The 17,893-nt window shown below is 37.0% G+C and overlaps 1 protein-coding gene across 1 annotated transcript in view; it reads right to left on the minus strand.

Moving 5' to 3' along the window:
- The window catches only part of LIN7A (lin-7 homolog A, crumbs cell polarity complex component), a 49,448-nt gene that overhangs the window by 11,283 nt on the left and 20,272 nt on the right, over nt 1–17,893 (minus strand). Inside the window, exon 3 of the mRNA XM_026100369.2 lies at nt 764–835. Coding sequence (XP_025956154.1) covers nt 764–835 — 72 coding nt within the window. The remainder of the gene's footprint in view (nt 1–763; nt 836–17,893) is intronic.

The following is a 17,893-nucleotide window of genomic DNA, read 5'->3' on the forward strand; positions in this document are numbered from 1 at the left end:
ACAGTACCTGCTTTACCACCCAAAAGACAGTCTCCAGTGCAAAATGATAATGGGGAAAATACAGCCATGCCAGGCCTCCCCTTTTGGAATTATCATTGTGCATATTATGAAAATACAGACCATATTAAATACTGGCAAATAAAGCATATTCTTTCTTGGTTGCGTGAATTCCCTTAGAAAAATTATCATTTTAGTAGTAGTAGTAGTAATGCAGCCATCATGGTCTAAGGATCTGAGATAGGCAGGTTCATATGGCTAGAGGGACTATACCTTAACAAAGCAGGCAACGCTTCAGAAAAAGTGGGCTTGCATTTGGCTGTGCAGTCTCTTGGTCAGGCCATTTTTATCATTGTACATCCTTACTACTCGCTCAATACCTGCAGTTCCCACTACTTAAAGAGGAATTTTGTCTGTTTAGTTTCTGTCTCCCAAATCATTGTGCCCTCCTGGATATGCTGTATGGGAAAATAGTCCATTAAAATACTGTTTTTCACAGGTAGACTTTGCTTTTGCAAACCAACTTTTCAAAAACCATCAAACTCTATAAAATCATTCTCTTTTCTTAAGCTACAGAAGCAGCATAAAGGTTTAAATTTTCCATTATGATTGTTACCTGGGAAGTAGCACTGGTTCTAGACTCTGGGCTGCCACTGATGTCTAAATTTTCTTACAGTGTACACACGAATACCTGAAACACACACGCGCACAGTCAATTACTAGGTCACTTTGGTAACACATATTTCAACAGTTGCACGTATCCTACCTTTGCAGTGGCCCTGGCTCGGAATTCGGGGCAGCCATTAACAGTTATGGTTTCATGCATATATTGATACACCTAAAATGTTCATGAAAATAAAATGAAATTAATTATAGAAGCAAAACAAGGACTTTATTTTAACCCAGACAGGACTGTCCCTTTCCTTCATAACGCTATGTTTCATTAATGCTGTATTCATACAATCAGATGGTTGAGTAACCTTGTGAATACTTAGGTTTGCAGAAAACACCAATCCTTGTTTCTCATGCTGCTTTGCAATCCTAACTGTAAACCTTCCAACACTGTTCCCTTCCCATCTCTAGCACACCATTTTCCAAAACCGGGACAGTCGGTTCCTGCATTATCAATAGCTGGTGTTTTCCTGCAACTGATCTGAGTGGTATCTTAGCCACCACTGATGGCTTATTTGTTCTCTGAACTTTCCTGTGAACTGGAGATTTAGGAGGCTGATGTTGAAATAAAAAAGCAACTTGCTCAACAGACAGATGCTGAAGAATGGAAGTGACAAATTTTGGAGAAAGGTCACAGTACCATTTTCCATCAACCATAGAGAGGAATGGAGAGTAAGTGCTGGCAGTTTGCTATGTTAAAAGTGGACAGCGGATAAGGCAACCCTTTAGAAAGGAGTTGTACATTCACATAAATGGTATAAAATCAGCATTGTCAATATATGCAACTTTCTGCTTGTTCTTCTTTCTGGTATACATTCTTGCTCATCTTTCTCTGGTCCTCAACTCTCCCTTTTAAATTTCTTCATTAGGGAAAAAGGAAAAGGCTTTCTCTCTCACTGCTTTTGTTCTCTAGATTTGTCTAACTCTGTAATAAAAAATGTGAAAAATGCCTTGAGACTAGCCAGTTATCTTGAAATCAACCTTAAACAAAGTAAAAATGCTTATATACAACATACGGGCTAGTTTTTAGAAGACAAAGGTGAAGGAATGGAAAAAAACAAACAAAATTTTTTATTTAATCTTCCTCTAAAAACATCAAACCTAAAAAATTTCTTCCTACATGCAGCTGATTTACCCTGGGCATTTTCTTGACCTGCTTCATCAGGGATTTTATCCTTTTATGTGCTTTATGTCTCCAGTTGAATTCCTCAGAGAGAACCTTTGCAACTGAAGTATGTTAGCTTTGATAGTAATCTGTTTCTTGGGGTCCTTGAGGAGCGCAGACTCAATCATACTTTCTAAAATGTGTTTCTCTCTCTCTCTCTCTCGTTTGGAGACAGTTTAACAAGAGTGTCAAAACTTCCCTCTCCAATAATGTAAATGTTCCTTCAGCAGACAAGGTGTCAGGTCCTGTACTTGACTGACCTATAAATAACAGCTTGTCTTGTCGATGGGTAAAACTCCCCCATCCCTCTGTCTTGATGACTTATTATGCAGTATTAAGTGCCACAATCACCTATCTCTCCTCACTGAGCCTGGTATCATAAAACCTGTACACTGATGAACATATTGCTACAAACACCTAAATGGGATTCAGATGTGTAGTTCATTTCTGATCTCAAAATAAAACAAACGTAATGGCAATCCAACACTTTGAGTAATAAAATGTTTAGGATGACTGATCCCCAAACCTTTTTGAGGGATATTATACAAAAGGGAAAGACAAAAGAGGAAAGGAGATAACAACTAATATATTACAATCTTAGCGATCTAAAATATGCTAAAGTTTCAAAGCACAGCAAAAGATTATTTGACTTGAATGTCACCCACACAGAAGCCCTTCAAAGGCTTAATTCAGAAAAACGGTGTCCAGTGAGGAAAATTGAGACAAGGGGAGCAGGCTGAAAAATTTCATGCTGTCTACATTTAAAGTGAAATCCACTGGCAAAATTCACTTTGACTTCAGTAGAGGCCAGGATTTTGCTCTTAATTTTAAAAATGCAGAAAAAGACTCATATTTTATAGCCTCTAAAGGGTCTCTGTTTTGTTCTATCTTTGTACTAAATTATGCCGCTGTAAAAATGGGTTGAATCTAAATACTCAGCATTATCTGGCATAGATCACCTCAGTCTTCCATAGATCAGTTCAATGCTTGCTCTAAGTATTATATTGCAGGAGCAAAGAGTTCATTATGTAAGAACAACTACTGTGCGGTTGCAGTAATCAATCATTAAATACTTGTTGCTTCCAAACTCATAATGTATTGAACCACTCACTGATAACGCTGTAATTTTTTGATACCTACAGGTTCCCCTTTGTCTTAAAGCACGAGAGCTGATTGTCTGTATTACCCCTGCTTGCACAGTTATAAATGCTGTGGTTGGCTGAAATGTCTAAAAGCATATGTTGTTTAGCATATATTGTATATTGAGCTATTATGACACTGAATTGTTTTGAAAATAGACCACATTTGAGATATAGCAACAGTTATTGAGAAATTTTTATGATATTCATTACTAAGGTAAATATCACAAAAGGTAGCTGATAATCATACATTCAGGTGATTATTAGGTAGGCCTGATGTGCTGTAACTCTATACTGGCTGTATACTATCAGTATCTGGCAGCCTTCGTAATAGCCAATATGTTATCATAGTAACTAATTTGTAAAATGGTGAAAGAGCAAACTCCTTAGTGTGTGGTTAAACTAACAGATGTTAAAAAAGAATCAACCAATACAAAACCACCTGAAAAACTGATCAATAATGCCACGTAATCCCTGTGATCATTTGTAAATTCTTGATGATAATGTAATTAAAATGGTGTTCTGCAAACAGTTACCAGTGATGATAACATCTATAGTACAGTTTCTAGGAAAAGAAATCTTGCATGTCAAATCTCTCTCTATAAGCAACAGATGGGATCAGTCCTGAAAACCTGCTTGAGGCAGTAGCAAATCCAGTTTTCCTATTTGATGGTTATGTAATGTTTAATATAATTTCGATTAAGGAGGATAAAACATAAACCTAAATGACTTTCTTATTATTAAGTTTAGCAATACAGGGATTAACTGCATGTGTTCCAACAAGCCCCTTCAACTCTTTGTAGGGTTCAGCTTGCTCATTCTAACAATACACAAAAAGCACAGCCTGTAAATAACCATTGTTTGCCTGCAGCCACACTACCCGCTTTATCTACACTGTTCTCAGTACCACCTTAGACATGTTTTGTGCACAAAGAACCCATTCACTTGCCTCTTTTATCTATGCAAAACAGATAAACTGAAAATGCTCTTTGTTCTCAAACTAAATAAGGTGGTATTTAAATCCTCCCAGAGTGGAAGATAGCTTTTTGTTCAATCCATAGTACATGACAAGTACTTCGCAAATGGTTTTACAAGATCTTTTCTTTCCATGTCTACTATTACCAGTACCTCTCCAGATTATATTTTCAACATATTGCAATCCTGAATCTAACAATGTCACCTTTAAAATGTCCTGTAAGATCAACGGTAGATTTGCTGACTCGAACAAAATATCACTCAATACAGACCAAGAGAAAGGTGCAGAGTTTAAAGTGTCTGAAAAACTCCTTTAGGATATTTACTAAGAGGTCTTTGAAAACAGTGTCCTTGGTTGACCATGATAGATGAATCATTTTGAATGACATCCTGGATTATATCAGATTCGCTGGAGTGTACCATGACTTGGTTTGTCATTTTAGTGTGCGAAAAGCAGAGTATAAATGCTTCCTTTCTAATTTTCCTTCAACAGAAATAATGCCAATGTTTAGATAAACAAGAGGTCAAAGGTTTAATTGAACTTTAAAAATATTTGTCTATGAATGTTAAAAAAAATAAATGACAGCCATCCTGCCTTTCCTACATACTTTCCCCCCTTTATTTCTACTAATATTGCAGGAGCATAACCAGGAGGCTTTCACTGACATCACAGAGAAAAATAAAGTATAACTGAGCACTATGAATGAGCTGAAGAAAGAAAAGTAACATAAATGTTACTATTTTGAAAAAAGTGCTGCACATCTCATTTTGCATGTGCAGCTGTTTCTTCTTCAAGTGTCTAAAAGTCTACACGGGTGTTTAATAAAATTATTTGCTTCCAGACTCCAAACATAGTCTAAAGGTCTGGTGCTTGGGAAAAATAGTTTCCTCAATTTATTAACAGACATGGAGTTACATAAAATGTCAATGTTTCAAAATGCAAAGCTGCAGCTGTACGGTAAATGGTGATGTTTCAAATAATTTTTCCTCACAGTGATTTCTACCAAGATTGTCAGCTTCTGTGTGCTGAATGCTCATAAAGTAAAAGCATGCTGCCTATAGGTGTTTGTTCATGCAGCTTGGATCTGTGCTCTGGAGCTAGAAACTCTCGGCTTTGTTCTCACTTCCACGTGGTGCAGAAAATGCAGCTTTCATCAAGAAATACTCATAAAAGCATGAACATAGATCTCAGACTTTTGCAGCTTTTGCAGGTAGCATCCTCAGACATAATCTAAAGTTGTTCTCCAACAGTACTCACAAGAAGTATGAAAAGAGTAAGGGAAGAAAACCACAAGTGGAAAATCTGATCTCGGAAGTGAATCCTCCTTGTACAATAGAAAATCTTGCTGGCAGAGAGGTGTACGTTTTATTACTTCCCCCTGCAAGAGCTCTAGTGAGTCAGATGCAGCAGGTATTGGTGTTATGATGGTGGTCCTCATCCCCACACATTAGGCTGGGAGACCCAGAGGTGGGTCTAGCATTATTGTAGTACAGGAATGGAGGCTGGGACAGTCACTTTAGGAGCTAGCTTCTTAGCAGAAACTGCTCCACACAGGGTCATAACAAAGCAGCATGCACTGGGCTGGCCTACTGAAGTCAATGTGAAGCTTTAGGAGGAGGTCCAGGAATAACAGTGCACTTAGCAGCCTGTTCTATAAAGGTGGCTACAAGAAGCATTCTGTAAAAATCTGAATAATGCAGCATATTTTCTGCTGAATCCTAGAAGTTACTATTTAATTAAAAAGATTCTTTTCCATTAATTCCTTTAAGCGGTACTCAATGCTTCTTCCCTGATGAAATATTATGCAATTCTAAGTGAAATTCTAACTACAATAATGATGCTCAATGGATTTTAGGACAACTGGGTCTAAACATCAGGAGGGAAGAGACATGAGGCAGAAATCATTTTGTAGCAATGAGTAAGTATTCCAATAAAATTAGGAGGCAAACCAAGGACAGAGTATATTGAAATTTAGACCTGGAAAGGTAGCAAGCCCAGAAGAACTTTGCTGAGATTTATAAGCAACAAAGTAACCCATTTTAAAACATTGAGAGTTTCTTGTTTCTTGGTAAATGAGAGAACATACCTAGGAAGAAGTAATAGGCTATCTCATAGTGCCTGAAGTACAGTAGCATATAAAAAAGGATGCAAGAGCCTTCCTTCAGGTATTCACAATCTAAATGAGTGCTATATGTATGCAGGATAAAGGGCTGGAATGGAACAACCTGCAAAGTGATTGATGAGAAAGGTTTAGCACATATACTGGCATTGCTTGGATTTGGTTTCTTTGGTTCTTCTGGTATCCTTTTTACTGCTTCAGCATGGAAGGGAATTTTATACCCTTTTTTGGAAGAAGTTTTTCAAGGAAGAGAACACAGGGCTCTGACAGACAGTATGGGGGGGGTAGGATGAAAACAACTGATGCAGGGAATACAGAATTGGCTTCACTGCATTTATGCAGTCACATCAACAGAACAGCATACATGTATGTATCCTTGCAGAACTGAGGCTTGGTTGTAGGAGAAAGATTTCTATTTTAACTATGAAATGTTTCCTTACACCTCATTGAAATGCTTCTGACACCAGCTGGCCTGACTCTCCATCTTCCTAATTGGTTCCACTTGCTGGAAAAGATGAAGAAAATATTTCTGCCTCCTAAGATGTTGAGAGGACAGGAACATCTTACTGATTTTCTCTTACCACACTGAGAAGAGCTCATTTCTTTGTGTTACATGACATAGCTGCTGCCCTCTCTGTTCTTCTTCCCTCTTCCCATATTCTGCACCTGATTCTCAGACCTTCACCCTTCTTTTGACCTAAGAGGTGAGACCCACAGATCATATCATCTGGCGGGTGTGGGCTAGTCCTTGGGGCAGGAGGATGCTTGCTCTCGTGCCAGGAAGAGGCTACCATGCACAGCTGCACTGGAGCGCTTCTGACTTGCAGTGTGGTGCCAGTCAATGCTTTGTTTTTGATGGCAAACTTCCACCCACAGCACAAACCAATAGTGTCTTTATTTTTTTCCTCTTCTTGTTTTTTACCATTTTCCCTTTCATATTTTATTTGTTCTTTTTTCCTTTCCCACAACCTCTTTCCTGTATTTTCCATTCTTATTCCAATATATTTGTATGTCTGTGGAGGGGGATGCATTGGTTCTTACACCTTGACAGACTCCTAACGAGCTGTACTTTAGCATTTAATTCAGATTGTAGGCCCACCATATCAGTGTGCAAAGATAATTTGAATACTACAAAGATCAGGAGGTGCTCTGGTCACCCTAAACTCTTGTACATCATAAACCATGGAACCTCATCTGGTAACTCCTGCACCATTCCATAGCTTCTGTTTGAACTACAGAGTCTTTAGAAAGACCTTCGATTTTCAAATCTACTGTTTGTCTAGGAAATTGGTCTACTAGTTAACAACATTTCTATTAAAAATGTCTCATTCCTATGCTAAATTTATCTGATTTCAGTTTACTACTGTTGGATCTCATTGGGTCTTTTTCATCTCTTTTGGAAATCTTTCCCTTTTCTCAAATGGAAGTATTTGTAGATCTTAGTCCAATTTTGGATAAAGATTTTTTTTTAATCTCCTTTATGATAGGTTTGACAAAACTTCAGCCAACATTTGCTTGTCTACAAAAACCAACAAACCCATCTAATGACTCATTTTGAGTTGCTGCCAGAACAGGAACACAAAAAAAAGGAGAACAAGAAAACTAGAAAGAGTCAAACACAACTATAAGTGTATCTAAGTCACGTGGAAGATTTCTCCAGACTACCCTTCCTCTCTCTTAATGTTTTTTTTATCTCTGTAACCTATCTTAAGCTCAAAAATAATGTAACAGAGCACTTCCACTGAACCATAATACTGTGATAGTTCAATGGAAATGGAAAAGCTTGGTGTTTATCTTTGTTTTTATATCTCTTGAATATCATGTGGAATTTCTGTTTAGAGCCTGTGTTCCGCTCTTTTAATCATCTCATGTGATAAGCATGCTCAGGAGAGCATGACTATATCATAAAAGAGTATTTTCTCCACCACAGCTACAGTCTGTAGCTAAGATACTGTACTAAACACAGTCACAAACCATGGACCAGGAGATAGCAGTTCCATGGTGAAGTTTAGAATAAGTTTATTTTTTTCCAGCTACCAAATCATTTCAAGAACAAATGTCTTAATATCGTTTTTTTCATAGTGGTAATAGTTACTTTTCTCTTTGGTAGTTAAAGAAAATTGGAGGAGGAAGTAATCTGAATGACTAAAGAGAATAAGAATTTGATAAGATTGTCTTTCTGAATTGCAGTCCTTGCAGGGGATGTTGACAATCTTATAAAACCACTGGCTGTAAAAGAACACCATGGATGCCACTTACATTTGCAGGAATTTCAAGGTAAAAACGAATTTAAGACTCTTCATAAACACAGTTGTTCAAGCAAATGCCTCACAACTACCTATTGTGTTACAATATGCCACATGTTTGATTAATTCCAACAGAAGCAGAATTAGGCAGTCACACATAAAAAATACGCTGCATATTGTACACCATTTTCACTTTGTCTCTGAACAAAAGACTGTCTTAATGATGGACAAAGCAAATGGATATTCATGAGTACAGTGAGGTTGAAACAGCTGAAAGATACCCTTCAGGGAAAGGTATGCAATCTATTATGATGCTTACTAGAAATACTAAAAAGTCTGTATTACATAAGTTATTTCCTGCAGCTACTGAATTTTAACAACTCATAGAAAAAGCTGCTTTTTGACAACCAGTCCGTATTAATGTGCTATTTACATCTGATCTACTCTGGTCATTCAAGGCTGTGGTCATTCAAGGTTGCTGGCATTTTGAACATTTTAGTATGATAAGCTTTCATTAGTCTGTGAGCAGTTACATGTTTGCATCAGAAAACCTGTTACTGTCTATTTTCAAAACTAAACATCTGCATCATTATCACAGCTGTCAGAATAATCCCTTTCCATGTAGTAACACTGCATGCCATGTTCCCTCATGCAGCAGGGAGACTAATTCCTTTAAAAGCTCAAACCTGTAAATGAGCTCAGTCTCATTTAACAGCCTGAGGAGATGTGACAGTTTTAATTTCAGAACACATGAAAGAAATACTATAAATGTTGGCTTTTACATTTTCATAGTGGGTATTTTACTGAAATGTTTCTTTTCAGGGAGGAAAAGGTTATGGGGGAAAACTAGGTCTGTTTTGCCAAAGTGAAAAAAATGACGTGAAACGTGATGCATTATTAAGCTGTCCTTAGGCAGTAGGGAAAAACCCGCACAGGGCTGAAACATCATTAAAACAAATGAAGTATAATCAGTGTAAAAGCTAAATATTTTAATTTCGGGTGGAATATTTTATAGAGGATTCATTTAAAATCCTAAAATACGATTTGCTCAAACTTCATCTTGTTGTGTGGAAGGGAATGATGCTCACTCCACTCTGATAGTATCTCACTCCACTCTGTGTTGCTGAACAAAGCTTTGGTCCTTGAGTTCTTGCCATATGAGGGCTGTGACTGTCCAAGAAACAACCCAACAGGGGTTACAGGCTGGGGCCAGAATCTCTTTCCTCCCTTCTGTGCTAGCAGAAGAACATAGCAGGTGCACCAGGAAATTCATGCTGTCACATCCTCTGCTCTGGTGTGAGCACTGACACATGCTGGATGAGTCAGTTGAAATATTCCCAGCATTGCTGTTAGGACATACAAGACCTCAGAGTGCCTTCTTTTCCTTCCTGCAATGTAGATTCTGACTGAAAAGGGCACTCTAAAGTCAACAGGAAGTTGCTTGATGTCCTCTTAAAAATGATTAAAAATAGACTTTTATTTCCAAATAAAAAATTACTTATATTAGGAATAATAAAAAATTTATTGGGTCAATTTTTTTTATTTCATGTCCCTTACCTACTGTTCTACACTTTACTTTAAGTCAGTAACAATTATGATTTGGCACCTTTGAAGATAATGCTACAGTTCTCTCAGTCTTATGCTTCAGAATCATTGAACTTTAGAAAAATACTGAAAGTCTCTTGCAGCTTCTACTGCAACATACCAGGAACTAAAGAAACAGCAACGTGTGTTAATTCCCAGAAGACCACCTGAATTCATAGGTCATAATTTAGAACTCTATCTCAGAACTCTCTGCCAATTACTTATGGATTCAGGAGTATGGCAAGCATCCATAAACACTTATTTCCTCCACTTCATCAGTAAGTCTTTATATGCTGCAAGGGCTGCAGTATGCAATAGCCATGCTTCAAATATAAATAACTTTGGCAAAGTCTTGCCGAAATCAGTACCCGGATGGAACATGACCAAACCTGAGCCAGTCATAAAAGCCTGTATTTCAAGTGTTCCTATCCAGCTGAGAAGGAAGGGAGAACGAAAACTTTTGATACTTCTTGTTTTATATACAAACCAAAAATGTAGCTAAAATGGAGTTTTTAAATAGATTTAACAATTTCTTTCCTTTTTTAAAAGTACAATTCAAAAATTGAGATGGAGGAGCATGTCTCAAGAGTCTCTCTAATGATTTGGTTAGTGGAAGTAGGATGATACTGAGGCTGTATCAAGGTAGACATGCAAGCTGATACTGATGCTACAGTGGCTTCCCACAAACTGCCAATAAAAATTATTTCTCAGCAGTTCACCTAGCTGCTGATTTCTTCCATGAGGAAGAAGCAAGCTTGAGAGGAACTGCAGCAAACGCTGTTCTGTTTATCCATAAGTTTTATGTAATCAAATGCGATTCTGCCTCAATAAACTGAAATGGTAATGTGAAGAAAATGTGAAGAAAAAAGATGCTGAGGTGCATCACCAGTCCTCCATTACAGTAACCTTCTATAATACACAGAACTGCAGCTCTGTGTAGAACTAAGCATGTCACATTGGCACCACTTACTAAAGAATCTTGGTAAATACGGAGCAGTAACATAGATAAACACAACTACGAACATGACATGTTCTTGTTTTGCTCTTACATATTGCAGGAAATTTGCAGCACCAAAACGTCCCTCTTTTGTGAAGAACACAATTAAGCAAGTAGAGCACAAATGCAAGAAGATATATAGCCATCAGCCAACTCTGAAAACTGATCTTCACTCAAAACCAATGGGAGAGAGCACTGATTAAAGATCAATGATACAATATGGCCCCAGATTCTGGGGTACTACATCTGTGAAATCAATGTATTTAGCTGTAGGCAGCTAAAAAAAAGTGACAACAGCAGCTGTTTTAACTCTCCAACAGGGCAGGCATGGAAGTCATGGCGACTTAGTAATTGCACAGAGACTTAATAATGCCTTCTCTCAGATAATGCTTGAGCTGCTTGGTAAATACATATAATTGCCATTAATGAAGGCCATCTGTTGAGTGACAAGGTAATCATTCCAAAAGTTCTCATTCATGCCATCCAGAGCTTGCAAACAGCAGTGTAATGCTTCCATCACTTATGTCTGGTAAAGTGGTAAATGAAACTTCATTGTTTTTCACAATGTGCATAATTTCTGGTTACCCTGATTTTAAGAAATAGTATATATTTGAACATAGTTGGGTAATTTTATAGAAAAAATATTATTTGCATATACTGCTAACATAAGCTTTTCAAGCTTCTAAACCTTCTAAATGCCTAATACAGCATGGTGGCAAGACAAGACATAGGTAGCCCATCTTTTGAAATCTGGCAATTTTTTTTCCTGCTTTAAGTTAAAAACCTTACAGATCTTTCCCTCAGTGCATCATTATGTGAATACATTATTACTTGGCCATACCAACACCATGTTCGAATGAAATTAAATAATGCCCTTTCCAAAGACTGGTGAGTCTGTACTGATTTAATAGAATTTTTAATCATTATTTTATATGGCTTTTTACTCCTGACACATTGAGCGGGACTCATGTCCAAACTTCAACATCTACCATTTACATATATGTACTATCTGCACTGGCTCCCTATATAGTCAGTGAGGAGTAACAGGCACTTTTGAAGTGCACTTAATCCTAATGTTCATGTCTAATTAATTATGCCTTGAAAGTACCGATTTCTCTCCACTGACTAGAAAGGGAGTTTATATACTCACACATATATGCATATATGTCTGCACCACAGATGTTTAAGTTAAGAAAGATGACTCTTAGATACCATGTCTGCAAAGTATTTTGTGTGCTTACAGACTTGACCAAATTAGGGTCTGTGGCTGATTCCGAACTTCTACAGTTCTTACAACTCCTGTATGCAATCTTGAAAAACCCAGTTAAGGATGGAAACTCAACACTTTCAGTATTGTTAAAGCTCCATCTTGAAAATACAAGTTCACAGAGACTTTTAGCAGTAATATGAATTTCCTTAAGAAACGTTTAACATTCCTTAACAAAAACAAAAGCAGGCAACTGGAGGCCATTATGCTTCTGCATACTTTTCAGGACAATTCTGTATTTGCTACTGCAAGATCGCTACTACTAAATTAACAGTGCAGTAATTCTGAATAAGATATCTGGAATACCAAAACAAGGTAATAGATTAGCCTAAAAAGAACATTGCTTCCCAGCTAGTCTAATGGTGCATCACGCTAATATAATCATACTGTTTTTATGACCTGAGGTACAAATCTGAGCTGAGAGACAAATCTTGCTTGCCTAACTCATGTTATTTGTCCTGTTGGCCTTTTGTTTACTAATTATCTTATTAGAAGTCCAATATACCACTTTTGCTTAATCCTGACTAATACCTTCATTTGCACGGGTAAAGGTGGCCTCAGACATGGGCTTCCTACTGTGCCTAAATTATAGTTCTGTGCTGTGAATTATAGCATCTCTAGCTGTAAATCTTCTCTATACTTTTTATATATATATTTTTTTCAAAGTTTTATCTTCTAATTTATTTTAATAGCCGGGTTTGCGCTGTGGAACTGAAAGACTGAATGGAATTCTCTTCCCTTCCTGTAACAAATATTCAGCCCCCAGTGACTGAAAAGAAAAAGTAACGGAGGGCAGAATTTGAATTCTGGTGCTGCCAGAGGTGCAAGCCAATAGAGTTTGGCCTGTAGAACCTCTATTTTTACTGGGAATAAGATTCATCAGACAGAAAAAATGAAATGTGGCTTTCAGAAGTTAGGTCTGGGAGCTAAAGGAACAGCGTTATATTGTAAACTGAACAAACTGATCTTGGAATTCTTGAAATATAATAAAACTAGACCTTTTAAATCACTCCTGGAATCCTACATTAAAATTCTAAATGAATAATTTTAATAGAAGAAATCAATGAGAAGCTTCACCTGAGTCCAGCCAATAACCAGACTGTTACATTTGGTACAGCCCTTTAAAAGGCAGTAAACGCAAATATTAGAATATCTGTCGGAAGTGAATAGCTGTGGGTTCCAGCCAGCTTCCTGCTGTCATATACTGCATCACAGTAATTTAATAAGCACAATATCACTAGACTCAACTTTCACCACCCAGCAACCTTAATGTATCTCCCTAATATTTGCAAAGACATATATGAGGGTCAATAATATAAAGCACAGGTAGGCAGTTTGAGAAAATGACCAGATAATAATACACTGTGTATTAGCAGTACTGGGATTCTAGTAATTCAGACTGCTAAGGCATGAAAATGCATGCATTAATAATGCACCATTATTAATTAAAGAAAATAATTCAAATACACTCACTAGGAATGGTGAAAGAATACAGGTTTGTTAAACTATCCTACCTAACAAGTAGTAAAACCATGTTCTTAATATTATATAATATAATCAAATACATCTCTAAAATAACCAGGGGGAAATCCAGATCTCCCCAGAAATGGGCCTGACTTCTATCACTGCCATTTTCTGTGCCTGGATCTCACTAGTGGTCTTCATTATTTTTAGCATGCTCTGTCCATAAAATAATTTTATAATAAGTATACAAGTTTTAAGTGGCAGAAGTAGAAAATAAACTATCTATCTTATAAAAGAATACATTTTTTCCACAGACTAATTTCACACAAAACATGCAAAAACAGTAGAATATTTTGTGTTGACTGCTTCTCCTTTTAAGAATTGGTCAGTGACTCAGTCTTGCAAAAATTCTGTTGGGTGATGACCTGATATTTTAGTAGGAGTCCTAAGATAACAGTATAAAATAATGGGTATTTTTGTGCTTCTGACTGCTACAACGTATTTTTATACAGACTTCCTGATCTGATTACATTTTATACTGATAAATGCAATACAGTGATTCATTTCACTATTGGTATTTACCTGTTGGATTTTATTTTAAATAATATGCACACAGAAAAACATTAGATTTAATTTTGAAATGGAAAATGGAGAAGGGCAGAAGGAAAGCCTGATGTATCTGGATTTTTGCACAACTATTTAGCATACAGAAAAACAGAATTTTCAGAATCAACTTAAAAGAAAATTTCCACTCATCAGAAGATGCATGGGTTTATCAATCTGTATCATTACTCTCATGGCATTTCAGTACTAATCACCAGCTGTTAACAGTAAATGAAACTGCCATAATCTGCAAAGGCATGCCACAGTCTGTGTTGATGATTTAGTGTGTTTTTACTCAACTGTATATTTTAACTTTTTTGCCTACAGCACTTTAAGGTTTATTGTCAGACCAGGGGTTCACTTCATCAATTCAGGCTGCCTAGTTTTAAGCTGTGTATGAATATACCTTCTCAGTACTCTAATCACGCATTCACTTTTAGAGCCTTGCAGTTCATCTGTCCTAGTAATCTCCAGCAACCAGAGGACTACAATATAGCATCAGTTTTGAAGAAGTAACAAAAACACATGTAAGGGTAAAGGACTTAATGTTGTAATGGGTGATATTCACCCATCTTTTGCCCAGGTACATGTCTAAATAAAAGGCTAATTAATTTGTCTGCACCTACGGAGCTTTTGAAGCAGGTCATTTGGTCATGCAATTATAAACTGCTTTAAAATTAAATTTTAATGTGACCAAACTTGGGCTGACTTGTCTTCTGGTTTAGGTGGTCGAGCTAGGGAAGGTTGGGGCTTCAAGTGAAAAGAAAGTATCTGAGGCCACAATATACTTCAACTATTTCCATTATTTCCAGATTTAATACAAATACCTTCCCAGCGCCATATAGAATATATCAATTGGTGGTACTAAGTGAGAATCTTTAATCACCATTTCCTGACATAGCATCTTAGAAAAATGCCAGAGTATTTCTATTTTAAAGTGACTTCATTCACTTAGTCACTTTAAAGAGAAAAAGATTCTATCTCTACGAGATATTTCGGGATTTGAACGGGAGGATTGATTTATTAAATAAGTTTCCATTAATACAATTCATTACAGCCATTTAATAGATTCTGACACATTAGATTAGAATGTGTATCATCTAATAAAATATTACATACTTTTAAGACTAGTAGATCATAAAAGAGACCTATTGCTTTTATAGTTAAATAATCCCTGGTTACAGAAGGGACAAGTCACATTTAATCAATACTGTGTGGATTATATTTTACCTTTGATCATTTCACCTACACTTACAGTACACTCACTGCCCAACACTGAGTTTCTCTGGGACATATTCTAACAATCAAACTCACTGGATAGTTCAGTGTCCATAATTTCTTCAACTAGAACAGAAAATTATTTTACAAAGCTCACCCATTATGGAATTCATAGGACTACAGGAATCAGCCTAACCTGTCTAACCTGATTTTCTGATAAAAGGAAGTTAGACTCAGATCTTGCATTATGTAACGTACATACCACACTGCAAATCTGTACCTCTGCATACATACAGCAGCAGCAACAGCCCCTTCCAGAATTTGCCTACCAATACAAAGCCAGCCACTGCTCTCCATCCAATTTCAATTATACCAGCCTCACTCCTGACACCCTGTCTACTTCACTGCTTTCTCCAGAAAGACTCTTGCATTCCAGACAACTCTTACATTACTTCCAACCTGACTGTCATGCCTTCTCTTGTAAGGTCAATAACTTTTCTATTCTGTGGAGGTGCTAATAAGATAAAATAAGGGAACAAAAAGCTGGTCTCCACACTCTCAGGTCTTGTGCCCAGGAAAAGAGAAGATCAATAACTGGAAGAGCAATGGTAGGGAAATTTCTGTCCAGCTTCTGCTATCTTAGGCTGGAATATGCTCAGAAAAGACTGTATTGTTCAAGAATGTAGCTATCAGTCTCTCATAAACTCCAGTGTATATGAAAGCCACACAAGAAGGACATCCCTGACCTAAAGGCATAACCCAGCTCAGATATCCTCCAAGCCCTTTCTGCAATGCCTGGAGATGTCTAACAATTTAACATGGCCAAAAATTCCATGCTTTTCTTAATAGGTTTCTAAGAGATAGAAGAAAGGTTTTGCTGGAATTTTCTAACAGCTCTCCAACTAGGAGAACAACAAAGTTACAGTCTAAACACTTGCCAAGGACTTAGTGTAAGTAACTGAAAAGAGGAGCTATATGTTGCACACCCTTTAGTACTGGCAACCTACATATGTCATTTCTCCCTCCCTCCCTAAATGTTGCCATTAAGCCTTATATATTTGAAGATTTCCTCTAAGAAAAGACTTACATATATAGTCAAGAATGACATTAATTAAAAAAAAGTAGAATATTATTCACTAACAGTGATACATTAAGGACAGTAAAAGAAATAAATCTCTTTGTTTATGAAGTTGGTACAACTGACCTAAATGCTCATCATCATCCAACTCTTGTTAAACAAATAATTCGAAGCTTCTTAAAGTGACAGTTATTACTTACAAGACAGTAATAGCAATTAGACTGGCTGTCGTGCAGGCTGTGTTCACACAACACTCTCTAAAAGACCTTCTGTGCCATTGAAATGATATTGTCAAAATCTGCTTTAAGTTCACTGGACTGAGAGTGCATCAGTCTAAGCCATTTTCCTAGGCTCTCTACCTGTTTCAAAAAGCTATGTGTTTGCTCCTGTTAAGAATATTTTCCAAGGATGAACATCAATTTGTTAGGATTTCACTGATGATGCTGCAGAGACAGAAAATTCCTCATCACAATTTGAGTGGTAGACTCTGCTATCTGAAGAAAAATAACTCTTCAATGCTCTGTGGTCAATTAAAGAAGCATTTAGTTGGTTAAATGAAAGGACTAGTCAGAGTATCAGCTTTTCAGGGTACATAGTGCCATTATTTATTGTTATGGAACAGTATTCCTTTTAAAAAGCCTTGAAAACTGCCAGCTAATTAAGTGGAAACCTCTCTCTGTTCCTCACATTGAAGAATATATTCCATAAAACAAAGAGTGTGTTGCATTCTGCTTATTAAACTAATGTCTGTTCTTTCTTCCTTCCAGCCACCCAGCGGTCTACTCAGTCAATGCGCTGCTGTTGTCTAGTTATCCTGCTCAATCAGTTATCCTGTTCAGTCCTGCTACCATTGAGGTAACAATAGATTTCCTAATGATTTTAGTGAAGGAAGATTAGTTTCAGGCATTAGACAGATAAACTGAAACAGAAGTTCTTACAGAATTGCTGGAGAAAAGTTGTTGCCTCCATTAGGGCATTTAGAATCACTTCAGTCTGGCACACTAACAGTATTCAGTTTAGTAAGCAAAAAGCCTGACACAACATTACATCCATTCATAGCTTCTGTCCAAGAATCAGCTCAGACAAATATTTACAATTTAACTGTTTTAAAGATACTGTTTGTATGTATGTGGGAATGGGGGTGCTTCTCCCCTAGCATGTCTGGAAGAAGATAGCCATCACTTTTTATCTCTTGTTGGGCAGAGCTAGGAAGTCCCCTGACTATGGCTTGTAGAATAAGGATCACAGTTCTTAGCAATCTGACAAGAATTTCTGACACATGCAGCAAGACCCACTGGGACTCAACCATTGAATTCAGCTGCAAGATTCCCATTAGCTTTAGTTACCAGTTAACTTCAGTGCTTACAT

The sequence above is a fragment of the Dromaius novaehollandiae genome, chromosome 1, assembly GCF_036370855.1.
Source record: "Dromaius novaehollandiae isolate bDroNov1 chromosome 1, bDroNov1.hap1, whole genome shotgun sequence".
NCBI lineage: Eukaryota > Metazoa > Chordata > Aves > Casuariiformes > Dromaiidae > Dromaius > Dromaius novaehollandiae.